This window comes from Hipposideros armiger, unplaced genomic scaffold, assembly GCF_001890085.2.
Source record: "Hipposideros armiger isolate ML-2016 unplaced genomic scaffold, ASM189008v1 scaffold_3, whole genome shotgun sequence".
NCBI classification, from domain to species: Eukaryota; Metazoa; Chordata; class Mammalia; order Chiroptera; family Hipposideridae; genus Hipposideros; species Hipposideros armiger.
The window spans coordinates 2,946,873-2,965,474 of NW_017731353.1; the positions used below are offsets into that span (position 1 = coordinate 2,946,873).

Consider the following 18,602-nt stretch of genomic DNA (forward strand, 5'->3'; position numbering starts at 1 on the left):
GGGAAGAGCGCAATGATGGTGCCAGCTTGGGCCAGTGAAGCAATGTCCTCTTCAACTAGACTGAAGAACAAAAAAACGACAGCAACTTGTCTGTTCCCCTTTCCCCAATTCCCCAGCACTGTTCCCATCCCCCCAATTCTCCAATAAAAATCTTAAAAAAAAAAAAAGAAGAGTTGGCTTGGGATGTCTGTCAGCTCTGAGCAGCAGGGCCTGGTTCAGATCCCACATGAGGGCCAGTGACACTGCTCCCTCTACAGCTAAGATGGTGAACAACAGCTCAACCTGGAGCTAGGCTGCTGTGAGTTGCTGGCAACGGCCTAGGCTGCAGTGGAGCGGCAGTAGGCTGCTGTAAAAAGCTACCATGAGTGGCTGGCAGCCGGTGTGAGTGGCTGGCAGCCAGAGTGAGCCGTCAAGTGCGCCGTGAGCGGCAGTCCAGGGCCCAGCGACCGATCTGCCTCACCCAGGAAGAGCACAATGATAATACCAACATTGGCCAGTGAAGCGATGTCCTCCACAACTAGACTGAAGCACAAAAGGACAGCAACTTGTCTGTTCCCCTTCCCCTGATTCCCCAACACTGTTCCCCTCTCCCAATTCCCCAATAAAATCTTAAAAAAAGATTATAAACTTTTTCTATATATTGTTCTTCTAATCCCATAGATTTTTTTCCCTTGTAGAGCTTTTAATTTATCTAGAATTTCTTTTTCCTATCAGAGAAAATCAATGCCTATCTAACATAGAAATAGAACTTTAGTTTTTTCTAAACGATAGCTGACAGTCTCTCTTTTTCTTAACATATCATTTGTGTTTTTCCCTGTCTTCCTAGCCAACATTTTCAAGAGATGTCTGGTATTCTTTCATCTGTAAAAATATTCCTTTCCTGTTGTGCCATTAAGACATTTGTTCATTTCTTATATTTCAGATAAAAGAACTTAGTTTTTGTATTCTGCAGAAACATTTAGCACAGTACCTAGCACATAGTGGGAGCAGGAATTGTGGAATGAGTGAATAAAAGAATAGAGAGATATCTGTGTGCCTGCTCCATTGGTCAGTGAGGTCCTGGTTCCCCCTCCATCTGCTTTCTTTATCTTGGGGCAAGGAGATAACCCTGTCCCCTACTTGTCAGCTGGAGGGGGTTTCGAGGTTATACAGCCCAGTGACAAAGTTTTCACCAATCTGTGGAAAATTTTAAAAAATGACAATTATGCACATATGCACACAGATGCATAGAGAAAATAAATGTAAGGCTGCCAACTGTCTTCTTGGGAAGGATCCTGAAATCCTGGCTTTCCTTTCCTATTGTTCTTATATTATGGTATATTTCGTTTTCGTGAAATCCAAAATTCACGGAAACACTGAATTGTAGTCCAGCTTTCCATCTACTATTTATTGAACTATCTGCTCTGTGCCATCATTGCTCTTGGGTTGAGGATTTCACAGTGAAAAGACCTGTATAGTTTAGCAGGGAAAGTACATTCTTGAACCAACGACGCAATAGTTTACAGCGGGTGAGGAACGTATAAGGAAGAGGACAAGGTGGCAGGTAGAAACTGAGGCCCAGGGAAGCGCGAGGAAGAGCCCTAGGGTACACGGTCTCCCCCGTCACCAGCGCGTCAGCAAAAAGGCCGCAAGATCCCCTGGCGGGATAGAGATGGGGTGGGGGCGTGGTTTTGGTACCCTAGTGCCCCGCCCACCCTGTTCGGCCCCGGGCAGCGGGGGGAGGGGCAGCACGTGAGCGGCGCGGGGCGGGTCGGAACGCTCACGCGGGCGGGTGCGTTTCTGGCCGGAGGCTTTTGCGGAGAGCTCCGCGTCCCTTGGGGGCGGCGGAGGCGGCGGAGGCGGCGGAGGCGGCAGGGGGAATCCGGAAGTCAACACCATGTCGAGCCTGCACAAGAGCCGGTAAGGGGCCACAGGGGCCGACTGGGGCTGGCCACTCCTGGCCAGGCCGCCTCTTCTGCCCTGCGGAGGGGACGCGTGGATGCGGCCAGGCAACGGGAGTCTCCTGGCAGAGGGGCTCAGGGGCTCACTCTCTAACCTCATTGCCTGTGGGCCTGAGTGGGCGCGGAGCGGAGGCACCACTGCCCACCCCGGTGTCACCCCCCTCCTCTCTCGCCCTCACCCTGGACCCCTGGTTTACCCCTTCGTTGGTGTCTTCCTCATGCAGGGCCTCAATGCCCCGTACCCCCCCGGTCCCTGTTCTTGTCTCTCTTGTTAACCCCTGCCTCGGTAGCCTCCTCTCCGAATGCTCCCTGTCCTCCGTGCCCGTTTCTTACTAGAAATGACACAAAAGCTGGATTCTCCAGTCTGTCCCCTTTCCCAGGCCAGATCCTGCAGCATTGGCTAAATTTTGCTTATTCTTCAGTTTTCTTCCAGGACTTGTTTAAACCTTTTGCCCTTGCCTGCCGGTCTTCTAGTGGTTATATTGTTGATTCTGGATTGCTGCGTGCAGGTTACACAGGTCCCTTGTCTACGGATCAAATTACTCCTGATTCTTAGGGTTTATTGAGTTCAGATAGTAGAGCTGTGGGCTGGGCCTGGCCAGCAGGAAGTGCCCAATAAATGCCTGCTCACTAAATATTAGAATTTGTCTGATTTCATGGTGCTTGTTTGATAACCTCTAGATAAGAATATCTCTACATTTCTGGTTTTAGAGATCTGTGGTTCTATAGCTTCCCAAAGCTGCCTTTGCTCAGGACCTTGACTGAGTTTTGCCATCTTTATGTCCTGAAGGTTAGGGAGGAACCGGGTGGAGACTGGTGGTGTGAGGGAGCTGTGGGCTTCAGGAGTGGTCACTAAACCTGTCTTCTTGGGGTTTGGGTGTACTTCATTGGCCTCCCCCTCCTGCCTTCTAGGATTGCAGATTTCCAGGATGTTCTGAAGGAGCCCACGATTGCTTTGGAAAAGCTTCGGGAACTCAGTTTTAGTGGTAAGAGACAACTCTCCATTTTCAGGGTTTTCCAGGAGCAGCGTTGTGGCTAGGATGGAGGGGAAGGTGCCAGGGCCACACCTGCTCAGCTCTGGGGGCCAGTCTGCCTCTTGGGGCCTTCTGCAGATTCTGTGGAGCTGAACAATCCAGTGACTTTGGAGGGGGTTTCCAGAGGAGCGGCGGCCACAGTGTGTCTGTAGGCCTTAGGGTGCTTAATTGGCTCATGCGTGATGTTTCTGTTTATTACTTCCCTGGAGTAACTGGAGAGGGCTGAAGGTGGCAGGAAGAGAATGGGGAAGAGACTTCTTGAGCCGAGGCCGGGCCTTCCCTCATTTCTCAGCAAGCTTCCTGTGCTGTAGAAGTGGGTTAGCTGCCGAGTGGTTCCTGGTTCTCTCCCTGGCTGGGGATCAAAGCCTACTCAGGCGACAGTGAACTTTGGTTAGAGTCAGGCCTTGAGACGCTGGCTGGAAGGAGCTGCACCTCAGCAGTGTTTGACTTTGCCCTCGTGACATGGTTAACCTTCTGGCACAGAGGTTTTCGTTTGTCTTTAAAAAGAACCCAAGGTGTCCTTTATAGCTTCTTGTCACTGCTCGGCCTTCGTAACTGTCCGCAAGGAATTCTTGAGTAGCGCCCCTCATCCCCATGCAGATCCGGAGGTGGGGGCATTAGCTCCTGCTCATGGTTCTTAGGGATACCATAGCAACAGCTGCTTTAGCAAGGTTCCTGGCAGCACTGCAGAAGTTTGTCTTTCTGTTCAGGAGTGATCTTTAGGCCTTGAAGACCTTGAGGGGTCCTGGGACCTGCGCTGAGCCGAACAATCTTCCAGGCCTCAGGGGAGGCAGTGTGGTAGTGGTTAAGAGTTTGGGATCTAGAGTCAGACAGACCTGTGTTTGAGTCCTTGATTGCTCTCTTTACAGACACGTTTCTTTAAGTGTAAGATGAGGACAACGATGCTAATCTCCTCTACTTAACTAGAGTTATAAGGAGGATTGAGTGAAACGATGTCCGTAAAGCACAGAGCACTTAGCATTCGCAGCTTAGTTTATATTCCACATAATAGCTATGGAATATCATCTGTGTGCCATGCCCTGTACTAGGTACTGGCAGTATAACTCATGCAGTTCTTGTCTTTCTGGGGCTTACCCAGTAGTAGAGGTTACAGATGTTAAATAAATACACAAATTATAGTACAATCCTAGTTGTGATGGATGCTATGAGGGAGAAGTCACGGAGCCATTATGTATAATAAGGGACCAGACTTTGATTGGGAAGAGATGGTGGTTGGTAAAGGCTGCTCTGAGGAAGAAATATCAAGGATGAGAAGGTGTTATCCTCAAACGAACATTCCAGACAGAGGGAGCTCTGGGCTGGGGCAGGGGTCATGGAGAGAAAGCACACACAGGATTACCATCTTGTCTTTAATCTTTCTGGTGGAAAATGATTCTTGGAGAAGGACTTCTGGCTCCACTCCATGCCAACTGGCTCTGAGGTGGAGGGCTGGGGGGTTCTGGGACTCTGGCCTGGGGCGTGACCTTTGCTTGCTGTGTCCACAGGCATCCCCTGTGAGGGCGGACTGAGGTGCCTCTGCTGGAAGGTGGGTGTGCCTGGGGTGGGGCTTCTGCTCTGCTGAGAGTCCCTGCTTCCTGCATGGGCTGCCCTTACCCCCAGCCCCATCTTTCTGTTCTGGGCCTTTCCTTGCTTTGTTCGAGGAAGCTTTTCTGGGGAAGCTCTGGGTTTTCTGTTCCCCTTGGTATCTCCTCCAGGATCCGTTTGGGGATGGAACACTTTGGAATGCCAGTGAAGCCCTTTGCTTCCTGGTCCAGACAGTGCAGTGAAAGGGATGTTTATTAGGACAGAAAAGGCCGTGCTTTGCCCAAAACTATTATTAGCTGACATGGGAGTGGAGGCCCAGTATCCTACTCTCCAGCCCCTTTGAGCGCAAGGTTTCATCATCATTTGGAAAAGTCTGTGTGAGGAAAAGAAGAGGAAAGGGCTGGTTTGGGATGGTGGAGGATGGAGGCCATGGGGAGGAAAGGGGAGGTTCCCCTTAGCCCACACCTACGTTCCTGGGCTTCAGCTCATTTTGCCTCCTCTGGGTGATATCAGATGTTTTCCTTGAGACCTACCTGTCAGCCTCTACTGACTATCCAGGGTTGGGCTGGGCGAGTCACCAGAGCTTTGCTCCTCTCCCTTTGTGCAGATTCTCTTGAACTACCTCCCCTTGGAGAGAGACTCATGGACTTCCATCCTGGCCAAGCAGAGGTGAGACCCAGAGAAAGGAGGATGCCAGGAGGGCCTTTGTATCAGACAGAACAGGTCTGCTGAGCCTGTCCTGCCTCCTGTTGGTGCTTCTCTGGGCCGAGCTCCCTGGGCAGGACCTCTGGGAATCATCCCTCTCTTCTCTTCTGCAGGGAGCTATATTCTCAGTTCCTGAGGGAAATGATTATCCAGCCTGGCATTGCCAAAGCCAACATGGGCGTGTCCAGGGAGGATGTGACCTTTGAGGACCATGTGAGTAGGGGTCAGCAGCAGGGACTGAGGTTACAGAGTGGGGAAGGGTGTGGGCTGTGGAGCGGGTGAGGTCCCCCCACTCCGGAGGATAGGGTACAGCCAGTCTCGGTCCCCTCTGGCCCTTCCAGTACCCCCTTTCTTCATTTGGCTGCTCAGCCCCTGAAGGCCATTGTCAGGAATATAAATGATAACTGGGACTTGGGGAGTGCTGTGTGTGCAGCCCGAGCCAGGCCCTCCACGTTCATTGTCTCCTTTTCCTCCTCATCCCTGTTCCTTGAAGAAGGTTCTATAATCCTGAAAAAAGTCAGCAGGGTGGGAGTGAGGGTAAACTGCCTTTCTGTGGCCTGGAGGAAGGCTCATTCTCTCCTCCAGGACTGAGCTCCGCCCTGTGCCCTGTGTGCTTGGCAGTGTAGGAAGTGGAGAGGGATCAGATCCAGGCCCATCCTCCAGGGAATGCCATGGGTGACGCAAAGCATCAGTGAATTAGATTCGAAGAGACATGATGTTACAGCATTCATTCATTCATTCAACAAGCATGTAGTGCGCCCCTGTTACATGCAGCATTCTAGAGCCTAGGCAGTGGGCAGAAAGAACAGAGTCCTGCCATGCAGGGATGCACTCGGCAGACGGCAGGGCTTGGCTGCCAGCAGTGGAGTTTAAATGGCATTTGGGAGGCTGTGGGAGGCCTGTGCTGCTTCTCCAGTAGCTCGCAGGCTGTCTCAGAGCCACAGCTGGGCCTCTGGTGGCATTGTTGGTATGAGGCTACTGCTCAGGCCTCCAAACTGGTATCTGCCCCTGGGGCCCTAGCTGGGCCTAGGACAGCAGCTTGTTTTCTCCCCACAGCCACTCAACCCCAACCCTGACAGCCGGTGGAACACGTACTTCAAGGACAATGAGGTGCTCCTGCAGATCGACAAAGATGTCAGGTAAGCAGGGCTCCGGGGCTGGGAGCTGGCCTAGGTCCAGGCCCCAGTGATGCTGGGCCTGAGAATGGGGCTGGTAAGTGCAGTGAGTGTGGAGTATCCGGTGCCTGGCTCTGCTTTCTCCCTGCCTTAGTTTCAGTTGTGCCCGGGCATTCATGGATTCATCTGATCATTCCTTCAACAGATCCTGAGTCCCTGCTATATGGCAAGCTCAGGGATGAGCACTGAATAGACAGACATGGTCCCTCTCCCAAAGGAGCCTAGAACCTTGGAGGGGAAGATGGGAAAACAGACGTTCCACAAATTAGAGCTGTGTAATCATTAGCATTTGTGGTAATGCTCTGAAGGAAGAGTTCGGGGTGCTTCAGGGTGATCAGGTGCCTTGCCTTAGGAAGCAGTGTTTCAGCTGAGGAGGTCTGAGGAGTTGGGGTCTGGGGGAGGAGGGCGGGAAAGACTGCGGTGGGTGGGATCTGCCCTTGGGAGGCCCTGAGAGCCCATGGAGCTTGGCATGTGCAGAAAGCAGTGTGAAGGCCAGTGTGGTTACTGCACTGGAGGGAGGCAGGGTTGGCCCTTGGACTTGATCCTAAGCATGAGGGGCAGTCATGCAAAGGTTTTCAGCATAGGAGTAACAGGATCAGATCTGTGTTTTTGTAAATTGTGAGCTACACTGTGTGCATGTGTGTGCTTTTCCACTTGGTAAATATGGAAACGCTGGCTGTGCTGACCTGTTGAGTTAGTGAGTGGCAGAGGGTGGAATCTCCCACCGGCTGGTGAGGAGCTAGAAGGAAGGCCTGGTCTGCAGTGGAGCTGAGTGGTTAGAGCTTGGGTTCTGGAGTCTGCCTGGCTGCTTTTAGTTCCACCTTCTTCCAGTTGTGAGCTGTGTTTCCAGCCATTCACCACCCTGGGTGCTGCTCCTCTGCCTGGGTTCATTGTGCCCAGGGTGGCCCAGCAGGATGCAGAAGGGGGCTCTCGCCTCCTCATTCTCAGGCTGGTGTTGGGGCACCCTCAATCCACGAGGGGTTCTAATGGCCCTGTTTGAGTCCAGAACCATGTCTGGAACCTGGAGAAACAGGTTCTGTCTTAACACTGTAGTGACTGTATTACATTCAATGTTTCCAGAGGGCAAGTTTGCAGTGTTGCTGTGTATAACTCTAAAAAGTGCCTATCCTGTAACGCATATATATATGTTGCATATATATATATATATATGTGTGTGTGTGTGTGTGTGTATATATATATATATGTGTGTGTGTATATATATATATATATACACATATTTATTTTTTACTATTTTTTTCTTTCTTTCTTTATTGGGGAATTGGGGAAGGGGAACAGCCAAGTTGTTGTCCTTCAGTCTTAGTTGTGGAGGGCACAGCTAGCCCAGCTCCAAGTCTAGTTGCCATCCAGCCACTCGTAGGCAGCTCATGGCCACTCAGCTTAAGGTGCCATATTCCATCTTAGTTGTGGGTGGGTGTAGCCCACCATGCCATGCTGGAGTCGAACCAAAACCTTGTTGCTAAGAGCGCATGCTCTAACCACTAAGCCATCTGGCTGCCTGTCGGCAGCTCAGGGCAGCTCAGACCAAGGTGCCGTGTTCAATCTTAGTTGCGGGTGGGCATAGCCCACCATCCCATGCAGGAGTCGAACCGGCAACCGGCAACCTTGTTAGGAGCACGTGTTCTCACCAGCTGAGCCATCCTGCCACCTGTTGGCAGCTCAGCAGCAGTTCAGCTCAGGTACAGCTTACTGGCCCATGTAGGAATTGAACTGGTGACTCTGTTGCTCAGCACTCGCGCTCTTAACCAACTGAGCCACTCGGCCTGCCCTGTAATGCATACGTGTGTGTGTGTGTGTGTGTGTGTGTGTGTGTGTGTATTAAAGATTTTATTGGGCTGTAATGCATATATTTGTAAAGCTTGATCACATTCTAGAGATTATCTTCAACTTGCTTTTCCTCTCACTCTGTCTTGGACATTTTCCCTAGACAGCTATAATATTCTATTATATAGCATGTAGATTAACTAAACCTCTTTTACCATTTTAAACCACACTACAGTTAACATGCTTGTACATATTAGATATTTTTGACATGCAAAAATGTTTATGGTTTAGGAGTTGGGCTGTAAGGACAATTAAAAAATATATATTTGTGCATGTATTTATTTGCAAATACACAAAAGAATATGGGCTTATATATATAGGTAATGACTATATTGCCTCTTAGAAACTATGTTTTTTAAATAAAATGTTATTAATTTTTTAAATGCCTTTTGGGGTGCTGGGGCAGCTGGCAGCAGGGTGCTGATGGAATGCCCAGGACCTGTGTCCTGAGTAACGTACTGTCATCTCCTGTTTCCTCCTGACAGGAGGCTGTGCCCAGACATATCCTTCTTCCAGAGGGCCACTGAGTACCCATGCCTCCTCATCCTGGACCCCCAGAATGAGTTTGAGACCCTTCGTAAGCGGGTGGAACAGACGACGTTGAAATCCCAGACGGTGGCCCGGAACCGGAGTGGGGTCACAAATGTGAGAGGCAACCTGGGGGCCCCAGGGCCTCCCCGTGACAGCCTTTACCTTCCTGCTTCCCTTGGACCACTGGCCATGGGGCCCATGACCATCTGCCCTGCCAGTTACCTAAAGCAGCGTTGGTTCTGCCGGGTTCCCCTCCTGACAGGGCTCTTTCTGAAACTCAGAGATCAAAGGCTGGGTGTAACGGGCGCTGGGGCAGGTCCCTGCTATGCAGTGAAGGAGCCATGCTGCTAGTTTTACGGTGGAAATGGCTCTTTAAAAAGTAATTACATGTGTGATGGGAGCAAGTATGGGGTGGGGAGCTGACCTGGGCTGGATATCAGGGAAGACTTTCCTGAGGCTCGAAAAACTAGGAGGAAAGAACATTCCAGTAGGGGAGGAGGGCTGTGTGGAAGTCCTCAGTCTGGAGAGAGAGTGGTGTGTTCAAGGAATAGAGGAGTCCACGGGCTAGAGGCAGAGGGAAAGGGAGAGGAGAAGGTTGCTGGAGGATTCTGGAAAGGTCGATGGTGGTGAGGCCCTGTGGGGCCTTTATCCTGGGGGCTGGGGAGCCCCTGCAGCATTCTAAGCAGGGCTGTGATGTGATTCAGGTCAGCTCTTGTGAACAACCACTGTGCGCGGTGTTGATTAGAATGGGCAGGAATAGAGGTGGAGGGGGAGCCTGGGAGGTGGCTGGGGAGCCTGGGAGGTGGCTGCATTCTCTAGGCAAAGGTGGGGGCTGGGGTGGGTGGGGCTAGATCAGAGAGACTTAGGAGGTAGAATTGATAGGAGTTGTGCTGGCCAAGCCTTGCTGAGTGTTTGAACCCCAGTCTTCTACAGGCTCCTGTAACTCTGAGAAGCCGCTTGTAGCCAAACAAGTGTATTTTACACACACACATATACACACACACACACACACACACACACACACACACACACACATATATTTATATTTATATTAAGTTTATTGAACCCAAATTGACAACAGTTGCAGGGAAGCAAGATCTCAAATGCTCCTAAAAGTGTATTATCTTATTCTTTAACTTACACCTACTGCTTTGGTACCTGGAACTCTGACTTGTTCCTCAAAACTTTTCCACTGGCTTCCAACAGTGGAAAAGTCCTCCATAACCTCCAACAAGCTAGAGACAGATACTACTACAGAAACTTTTTTCCCCAAGTGGAATGACTGATCAAGGCTCTGTGTCTGTAGGAGAGCAGCCGTTTCCCGCTACAGGGGTGACAGGGGCAGTTACAGCTGATCCCAGAGGTCTATGTGCCTATGACAGAGCTGGGTGCGCTAAGGGATGTGGAATGGTTCGCAGAAGGACTGCGGGGCTTGCTCTGTGGGCCGCACTCTTAGTCGGCTGCTGACGTCCTGGCTCTTGTCATTCATTTCACTAAAGCCATCCGGGGCTGCGAGCCAAGCTCTTACCCATTCTAGGTTTGGATGTTGTCCTGGGGCAGAGCACCTGATCAGAAGCTTCATCCTTGGGCCTGGGCCCTGGTGGGGCAATCTGAGTCAAAGCTGACCATCTGTTTGACTCCGGGCAAGAAATACCAGGCTCACTTTCCTGGGCCTCCGTCACCTCTTCTGACCTCTTCTGTAAAGGGCGAAAGCACCCTGCTTGGCTTCTGAATTGCCAAGAGGATGGAATGAGGTCATGGCAGAGCAGATTCTTGGAAAGCTGGGAAGCACTGGGCATTCTTTGAGGCCTGGACCTCAGGTTCTGGAGTCAGCCAGTCTGGGTTCAAATCCCAGCGCCACCCCTTAATGAGAAACACGATGAGTGACCTAACTGTTCTGAGCCTCAGTTTCCTTACCTTGAAAATGATGTTGAGAGAATATTCTAGGCAGCTCAGAGCATTAAATGGAGGCCTACTTGTAGAGCGCTGTTGTACACCTGAAGGCTCTCAGGACATGGTAGCGATGTGTGTCCACGCGTGCACGTGTATATATAATGGGAAAGGGAGTTCAATGTCCCCAGGGCCCTGCACTTCCAGGACAGTTTCCTGCATTGTCCCTGCCTGGGCTTGCCTGTGGCTCCCTCATACAGGTAACCCCAACCACCTGAATCTTGACAAAGCTCCCGAGAATCCTGATGGGCAGCCCAGCCGGTGTTGGGGCCTCTGCTCTATTGCTTGAGTTTTTAGCAGGGATCATCATCTATCTATCTGCCAACTTTTCTTTTGAAAATTGCAAAACATTCAGAAAAGCTGAAAGAAGAGTACAATGCACACGTATATACTTGCCACCTAAATCCAACAATTGTTAACATTTTGCCACATTTGCGTGTGTATGACATAGAGACAGTAAGTTGCAGAGGTCCTGACCCTTCACCCCCGAGTACTTGGTAGGCCCGTCCTGAGAATAAAGACACCCTCCCCCTCACCACCAATACCTGGGAAGATTAACTATAATCACATAATAACGCTGAACATCCAGTCCATGGTCAGGTGTCCTCAGTTGTGCTAAGAATATTTTTGTTTTTTTTACTTCCAAACCAGGACCCAGTCAAGGTTTGTGTGTTGCATTGGGATGTTTCTTGTTCTGGAGCAGGCCTGCCCTCCCCCCATCCCCCACAGCGTTTGACATTTTGCAGAGTCTCAGCCAATTGTCTGGTTTTGATATATTTAAAGTTTTGTTTTCTAAATCAAAGAATAACATGCAGTAAGATCACAAATCTCAGGTATACGGCTAGATAAACTCCTTATGTATATACCCGTGTAACTGCCACCCAGATCAAGATATCGGACATTTCTATCACCTAGAAAGTCCTTTCATGCTCCTGCCGAGTCAGCACCCCTCTGCTCAGAGGGAAGCACTATTCTGGCTTTTATCACCATAAATTCGATTTTAGTCCAGTCGTCGTGGAGAATGTCTCACATTCTGGGTTGATCTGTTTGTTTCCTCCTGGTAGTGTCAGACACATTCCTCTATGCACTGTATCCCCCATAAGCTGGAGGTTAAGCTCAGGCTTAACGGTAGACATTTTTGGTGAGAACACATTGCCCTTCATGCCACCGGCCGCCTTACGGGGCTCCTCCTTTTCTCCCCCAGATGAGCTCCCCACACAAGAGCTTGGCGCCATCATCCGTGAATGAGTACCAGGTGCTGCCTAGTGGCTGTGAGGCCCACTGGGAGGTGGTGGAACGCATCCTGTTTATCTACGCCAAGCTGAACCCTGGCATCGCTTACGTGCAGGGCATGAATGAGATCGTGGGGCCCCTCTACTATACGTTCGCCACCGACCCCAACAATGAGTGGAAAGGTAAAAGGGCTCTTGGCTGCCCACATCCCTTGTCACTGGCTCCCTGGAAACATGGACTGAGGAAAGCCGGGCTAATGGGCTTTATCAGGCTGTGCAGCTTGCATCCTTGTCTGGGCCTTCGTTTTCCCTCTGTCAGATAAGAGGGTTGCCCTTGATCCTCTCTGAGATCCTTTCCAGCTTGGACTTTCTAGAATGTTGGAAGTTTACTGATCTCTTGATATTTGCAATTGAATTTCTGGTAGAAGAGATGTATATACAGGAAGCTGAATGATAGAATTTAATGATTTGAAAAATGTCATCAGAAGAGCATATAATCAGTTGCTAAGCAATTATACAGTGTTGCCAAAAGAGATGAGAAGTGATGTCCTTAGTCTGGGGTGGAGAGTGGTCAAGGAGAGAAGGTACTGAGCCTGACCATGGTGGGAGGGTGACTTGGTGAGGCTCAGAGGCGAGGAAAAGATCTCACGTAGGCGAGAGTTGGGGCGGGACGCGGGAGGGCACCAGCTCCTTTGTGGCTGCAGTCACCCTGCCCTGTCTCGCACAGAGCACGCCGAGGCAGACACCTTCTTCTGCTTCACCAACCTCATGGCTGAGATCCGTGACAACTTCATCAAGAGCCTGGACGACTCACAATGTGGCATCACCTACAAGATGGAAAAGGTGTACTCCACCTTGAAGGATAAGGACATGGAACTCTACCTGAAGCTGGTGAGGACCCTCAGGCCACACAGGCCAGGGCAGACAGATGGAAAGGGGCAGAGGACAGCATACTTGCTGAGCATCCCAGGCCCGGGGAGAGCTCTGGCTTGCGTCTAGGGATTGAAAGTGACTGCAGCTACCAGGGTGCGCTGACCCACGTGTTGAGGCAGGACTGGGGGACCAGGTGGCAGACGCTGGGAGGCCAGGCGGGCTGGCGGTAAACGGCAGTTGATACAGTACCCATCTGCCAGGCGCAGAATGAGGCGTGTACCATACGCTGACTTAGTGCAGTCTGTTAGTCCTCTGAGAAAAGAAGGATGAACTTAAATTTGTAAAAGTTAAAAGTCATTTTAAAAACTATTGTGGTATTCTGTGTTTATTTCAGGAAACAGTTCAGTAAAAAGAAAAATTACATATAAACAGAGACAGTTGTGGGAACAAGAAAATATATGTGAACATCTTTTTATTTTTAAACAAACACGGAATTCTGTTTTTGCTGTTTGTAACATGCCTTTTCAGTTAATATGCACTGTGGCTGACTAGAGGGCACATGTCTGTTAGGAATAATTGCCTTGTGGGGTTGTATGGAGTAAATCAGTGAGATAATACATTGAACTTGCTAAGCACAAGGCCAAGCTTGCAGTAAGTGCCCAATTAGTGTGGTCTCTCTGTCTCTAATTTGTACAGTGTTTTAAAAGAACCAGAGTGCTCATTTATAATCCTAGAGAGCTTATATAAAAGTTTGGGTTTATGGCTTCTCTTCAAAAATCAGAAGGTCTAACAACATTGGCTGGCAGCAGGCAGCAGCTGCCCCTTGACCCGAGCGAGGCTCTGAAGGTGGCCTGGTGCCACCCCCCTTAGTGTGCCTGGCACTCACACCTGGCTGCTGCCACCTGGTTAGGTCCTGGGCATGCTGCTTCTCTGAATTCATATCTAAGGCTGCAGGTGTCGCGTGGCAACAAGCCCACACGGATTCTTGCACCTGCCCTGTGCCTCTGTCTCCCCAGCAGGAGCAGAACATCAAGCCCCAGTTCTTTGCCTTCCGCTGGCTGACCCTGCTGCTGTCCCAGGAGTTCTTGCTGCCTGACGTCATCCGTATCTGGGACTCCCTCTTTGCTGATGACAACCGCTTTGACTTCCTCCTCCTCGTCTGCTGCGCCATGCTCATGTGAGTGTGGCCATGAGCAGAGGGGTGAGTGGGGGGCTGCTCTCAGCAGGCTGGAGGGAGCCTCTGGGATCCCCGGGCGAGTGTCAAACCAGACTCACAGCGGGAAGGGGCCCAGCGGGGCCTGCAGTCACAGTGGCCCAGGGTCCCAGCGCTTTTGCTGCTTGTTTTCTTTAGACTGATCCGGGAGCAGTTGCTGGAAGGGGACTTCACCATAAACATGCGGCTCCTTCAGGTAATAGAGTTTGGAGGGGCAAGTTCAAGGCTTAGCCATGAGGCAGACACAGGCCCCCACCCCATGCCAGCTGCTGTGACAGGCTGGAGTCAGGAATAGTAGAGTGTAGCAGGGCTTAGGAGTCCACACCCACGAGGCAGATCTGGGTTTGGATCTGGGTTTGAATCCGGCTTTGCCACTGACCTTGACTGTGGGGTGGCCTTGACTGAATGATGGCCTCTCTGAACTCAGTGCTCTAAGTAAGTTAATATACTGGGACACAGCGGCGTCCCATATGTGGTAATCCTCATTGGTAGTCATGCTCGGACCTGGGGCAGGAAAGTGTGGGGCTTAGTGGTTAAGAACATGGGCTTAAGGGTCAGACAGCATTGGGTTCACATCCTTGTTCTGCTATGCGAGTCATGTGACCTGAGCTAAGTAACAGCCTCTCTACGCCTCAGTTGCTTCACTAACACCTCTCCTGGGGTTGGTTTTCAATAGCTTCATTGACTACATTGGTAAAATAGGCATAATCACAGTAACCCCCTCACTGGGCTTTTGAGGTGCCCCAGTGAGCTAATGTATGGACAGGGTCCATCCCAGTGCCAGGCAGGGAGAGGTGAGGCAGGGTGGTCTGTCCTGGTTCTAAGGAAGGGCTGTGAGACCCTTTGGGCGGTGCTAATTGGTTAGTTACATGAGTGCTGCAGTGAGTGTCACATTAGCTGTGTGGGGGTTAGGGCAGAATGGTGGTGTCTGGTACCTGCGGTCCCTACCCCTGGTGACAGGTCCCAGTGGGAAGGGCACAGGTGTGGCAGAAGTGGTGAAGGGTGAGATGACTTCAGAGGCATATTTTGGCCTTTCCCATGCCCAGGATTACCCCATTACAGATGTCTGCCAGATCCTACAGAAAGCCAAGGAACTCCAGGACTCAAAGTAACCTGGTGGCACCAGGTCCAGGTTTGGGAGAGAAGCCACCGATCCCCGTGTCCTGGCTTCTGGGACACGCAGAAGCCTGTGGGATCCCAGCCCAAGGAGACGCTGCAGGACTGGCCTGCTCCAGACCTTCTCACCTGGCTCCCTCCCCCTATGCCGCTCCCACGGGGGACACACTGTGCCATGCTCCTTCTCACCACCAAGCCCTCTCCACTCTTCAGCCCTGGGACCCTTTGCCAAGGCTGCTGAGCAAGGCTGGAGCTCCTGAAGTTGTTTCCTGGGGCTGGGGCAGATTGGGGGCACTTGGGGCTGGCAAAGGTCTCTTCCCGCCTCTGCTCTGCTTGCCCCTTTCCTCTCCTGCTCTGGTTGCGGGGAGGTGCTTGCAAATGAGCCAGAAACAGCTTCTTCTGGGGGTTGGTGCTTAGGCTTCTCCATGGGGCTAGTGACACTGTGAGGGAGCTAAGACGCTGCCAAGGCCAGGCCCAGGTCACACCCTCTGTCCCTCTCACGGAGTGTGTGTGTGTCTCTTCATCCCCCAGGTGTGTGTCTGTGTATCTGTCAGTATGGATGTGAGGTAGGGAAGGGTGTCTTTGAATCCCTGTAGGTCTCTGCATCTCTCTGCCTTTGTCTCCCTCCACCTTTCACAGAGGCTGTGTGTGACGCTGTCTGCTCCTCTCTCGTTTTCCCTCTGCCCTTCTCTCTTGGGGTGCCTTATCCCCAGCCTCCTCCCCTTGTCCCCTCCACACTTGTGAACCCCACAGACAGAATGAAGAGCCTGGCTCAGCAAAGCTGGAGGTCAACCTTGGCCTTTGCACCCTGTTCCCATCCCCCAGCCCTAGGCTCCCAGGTTGCTCAGACTGGGAGGCCACAGTGCCTCTCTACAGGGCCTGAACCTGCTCTCCACCACAGAAATCCTGGAAAACAAAAGCTGCTGAGAAATGAAGGCCCATGATGCTTTGAGCCTCTTACCCTCCTTTCTGCCCAGGATGGAGGAGGGAGAAGAGGGAGAGCAGGGTCTTCTGGAGATTTCCCCAAAAAAGGGCATTAAGGTGATGCTGTATCAGAGGTTGGGATCCAAGTGCTTCAGTAGTCATTCCCATAGCTTCCAGGGCCCAGCCCAGGGTGGGTGAGTCCCATGAAGGGCAAATGGGACCAAAGGGAGCCTCCGTAGGTCCAGGGGAGCCCTGTCTGCCCCTGAGCAGGCTGAAGGAGGTGCTGGCCCATCTCTGGTCACCCCCTTGGGCTGTTCTCAGGATTTGGGGCAGGTGTACTTGCAGCAGGACCAGCTGGCCACTTCTGCTGCTGGGCAGTGGGAGAGCAGGCTTATTCTAATCAAGTCCCCTCCCTCCTTTTGTGAGGAGGCAGGTGGTTTGGGGCTGGAAGGCTGGGTAATGTGTAATAAATAGCAAGGGTCCTCATTTCCTCAGACTGGCTGGTAGGAGCCCTGTTGCTCCCACAGCCTCCCTGAGTCTGGCAGCCAGGACTTCTGCTGCCCACGCGGGCCAGGCTGTGGGCCAGAAACAGCTTCTCCCAGGTGACTCCTTTACCAGCCTGTCCCTTGGATGCTGTGGGATTTTCTGCACTTGCCTTTTTGCCTCCTCTCCTAACACAGTTTTTGGGAGATTTTTTACTATTTATTCAGACGCCTGGTTATTTATTGCAGATTGGCAAGTGTTTGGTTTGGGGATGAAGGTGGGGGGGCTGGGAAGGTAGAAAGGAGTTGGGGACACAGTCCTCCTGACTTTCTGAAGTCAGACTCAACATCCTCCTCCCTCTGGGACCTTCCTGGTTCTCTAGCAGGTCCTGGCTGGGAGGGCCCTGAGCTCTGTCAGGGAGACTCAGACCCCTGCACGGGGCAGACACACACTGCTTCCCACAAGCCTGGCCCACCTTCTTCCTAGAACTTGTCAGCTGGTTGTTCATTTCCACGTGGATCCCTTCACAGCCTGAGGCTTGGGCCATAGCCTGGGACCCAGCAGACACTGCCCAGGATACCTGATGCATTCCCTCTCGCCTGTCCCCCTGCCTTCCCTTTTGGGGTTGTACTACTTGAATCACTGCGTCCGATTTGCCTCAGTGACAGGCCTGAGTCCAGTGCCCTCTCCTTGATTTTGGGATGAAGGCCAACAGCACATGTCCAGGTTAGGCTGAGCTCTCCAGGATACGCCCAAGGAGAGGAACTGCCCTTGGTGATTACCCCTCCCCAGACAGCGAGTGCCCAAGCTTCCTGCTTGGGAAGCTGCCCCCAGGAATTTGGACGCAGCGCATTAGGCTGTATGAAATCAGCAGGTCTCACTCCAGAGGGTCAAAATGTTAGTCTGCTTGTGTTGTTGTTTTTTTTAAAATCAGTTTTGTTCTTTGAATCAATGCTGTTGATGACAAGTCTTTAATAAACCATGTGTTCTTTGCAGTGGGCATTGGTGCTGTGATGGGTTGAAACCTTTGAGACCTCAGAGCAGGAAAAACAAGTTTGAGCTGGGATGGAGTCAGGAGGCTCTTAGAGTGGTCTAAGAGAAAGGCAGAAGATTCTTGTTGGAAGAGCTAGTTTTTTTGTTTTGTGTTTTAATTTTCTTTTAGTTTTACTGACATAAGAGCCAGTTTAACTCATTCAACTATACAATTTGCAGCTGGCGGGAGGAGGGATTGTGGACTGTGGGAAAATGCATTACATCATAACTTCACAGCAAGGGTTTTAGATGGGGAAAAAAAACCCCTGAAAATTAAAAAATGTAAATAAATCATTCCCCATAATCTGGAGAAAAATCACGGATGTTAGTCTTCACAGATGGAATTTTTGTTACGTAATTGTCTTTTTGATAGTTTTGTGTATTGTCAGTCCCCTCATTAATTGGTGAGCAAGTTGCTGTATGACTTTGAAATGTTTATAGGCTATATACTATTCTATCTAACGTGCTAAAAATGTCAGAAACCAGTCTCTGAATAATATAAATAATGCTGTGGGGAAGTTTTATGTTTGAAATATTTGCATTCCTGATTTATTTCCCAAGCTCAGTCCTCTAAATGGGTTGAAAGATATGAACCTTTTTACGGCTTTTCGTACAAAACTGCCAAGCTGCTTTCTGGAATTGCACCAGTTTCTTCTCCAACCAGCAGTTAGGATTGGCTGCCTGCATCCTTGTTCTCACTCTCGGCAATCTAATAGAATTTTTGGCTTGTAGTGTGATGGTTAGGATAGGCTCCAGTGTCAGACACCTCTGGTGTCTTGTCCTTATTCTGCCAATTAGGAGCGCCTTTTCTGAGCTCTTGAGGATTAAATGAAGTAATCCAAGCGCTTCAGACCAGTACTTGCCACTTCCTCGGCGCTCATTAAGTGGGATCTCCGCCCGGGCGCAGAACAGGAGGCGGAGCGGAGCCGGGCATGGCAGCGGCCAATCACAAGCCAAAGCGGCGGTGCCACGCCCCTCAGGTCCGCATCTTAAAGGGCAAAGAAAGG

The 18,602-nt window shown here is 51.0% G+C and overlaps 1 protein-coding gene across 6 annotated transcripts; it reads left to right on the forward strand.

The window, feature by feature from the left end:
• Nucleotides 1-1,784: 1,784 nt before the first annotated feature.
• On the forward strand, nucleotides 1,785-18,595 carry TBC1D13 (TBC1 domain family member 13). Of its 6 annotated transcripts, none has more exons than XR_002123438.1 (12): nucleotides 1,785-1,899; nucleotides 2,853-2,926; nucleotides 4,480-4,520; nucleotides 5,127-5,188; nucleotides 5,338-5,437; nucleotides 6,281-6,363; nucleotides 8,727-8,886; nucleotides 11,927-12,137; nucleotides 12,682-12,845; nucleotides 13,844-14,028; nucleotides 14,179-14,236; nucleotides 15,087-15,102. XR_002123438.1 is itself a non-coding variant. In XM_019637784.1 (12 exons), exons 1-12 carry the CDS (start codon nucleotides 1,877-1,879, stop codon nucleotides 18,406-18,408), a joined length of 1,152 nt encoding a protein of 383 aa, XP_019493329.1. In that variant the 5' UTR covers nucleotides 1,785-1,876; the 3' UTR covers nucleotides 18,409-18,595. The 6 variants fall into 6 exon arrangements, 5 of the variants coding, with proteins under 5 accessions (XP_019493329.1, XP_019493313.1, XP_019493322.1 ...); XM_019637784.1 differs by lacking the exon at nucleotides 15,087-15,102 and adding an exon at nucleotides 18,394-18,595 and having other exon boundaries at nucleotides 13,844-14,004; XM_019637768.1 differs by having other exon boundaries at nucleotides 13,844-14,004; nucleotides 15,087-17,563.
• Nucleotides 18,596-18,602: the final 7 nt, after the last annotated feature.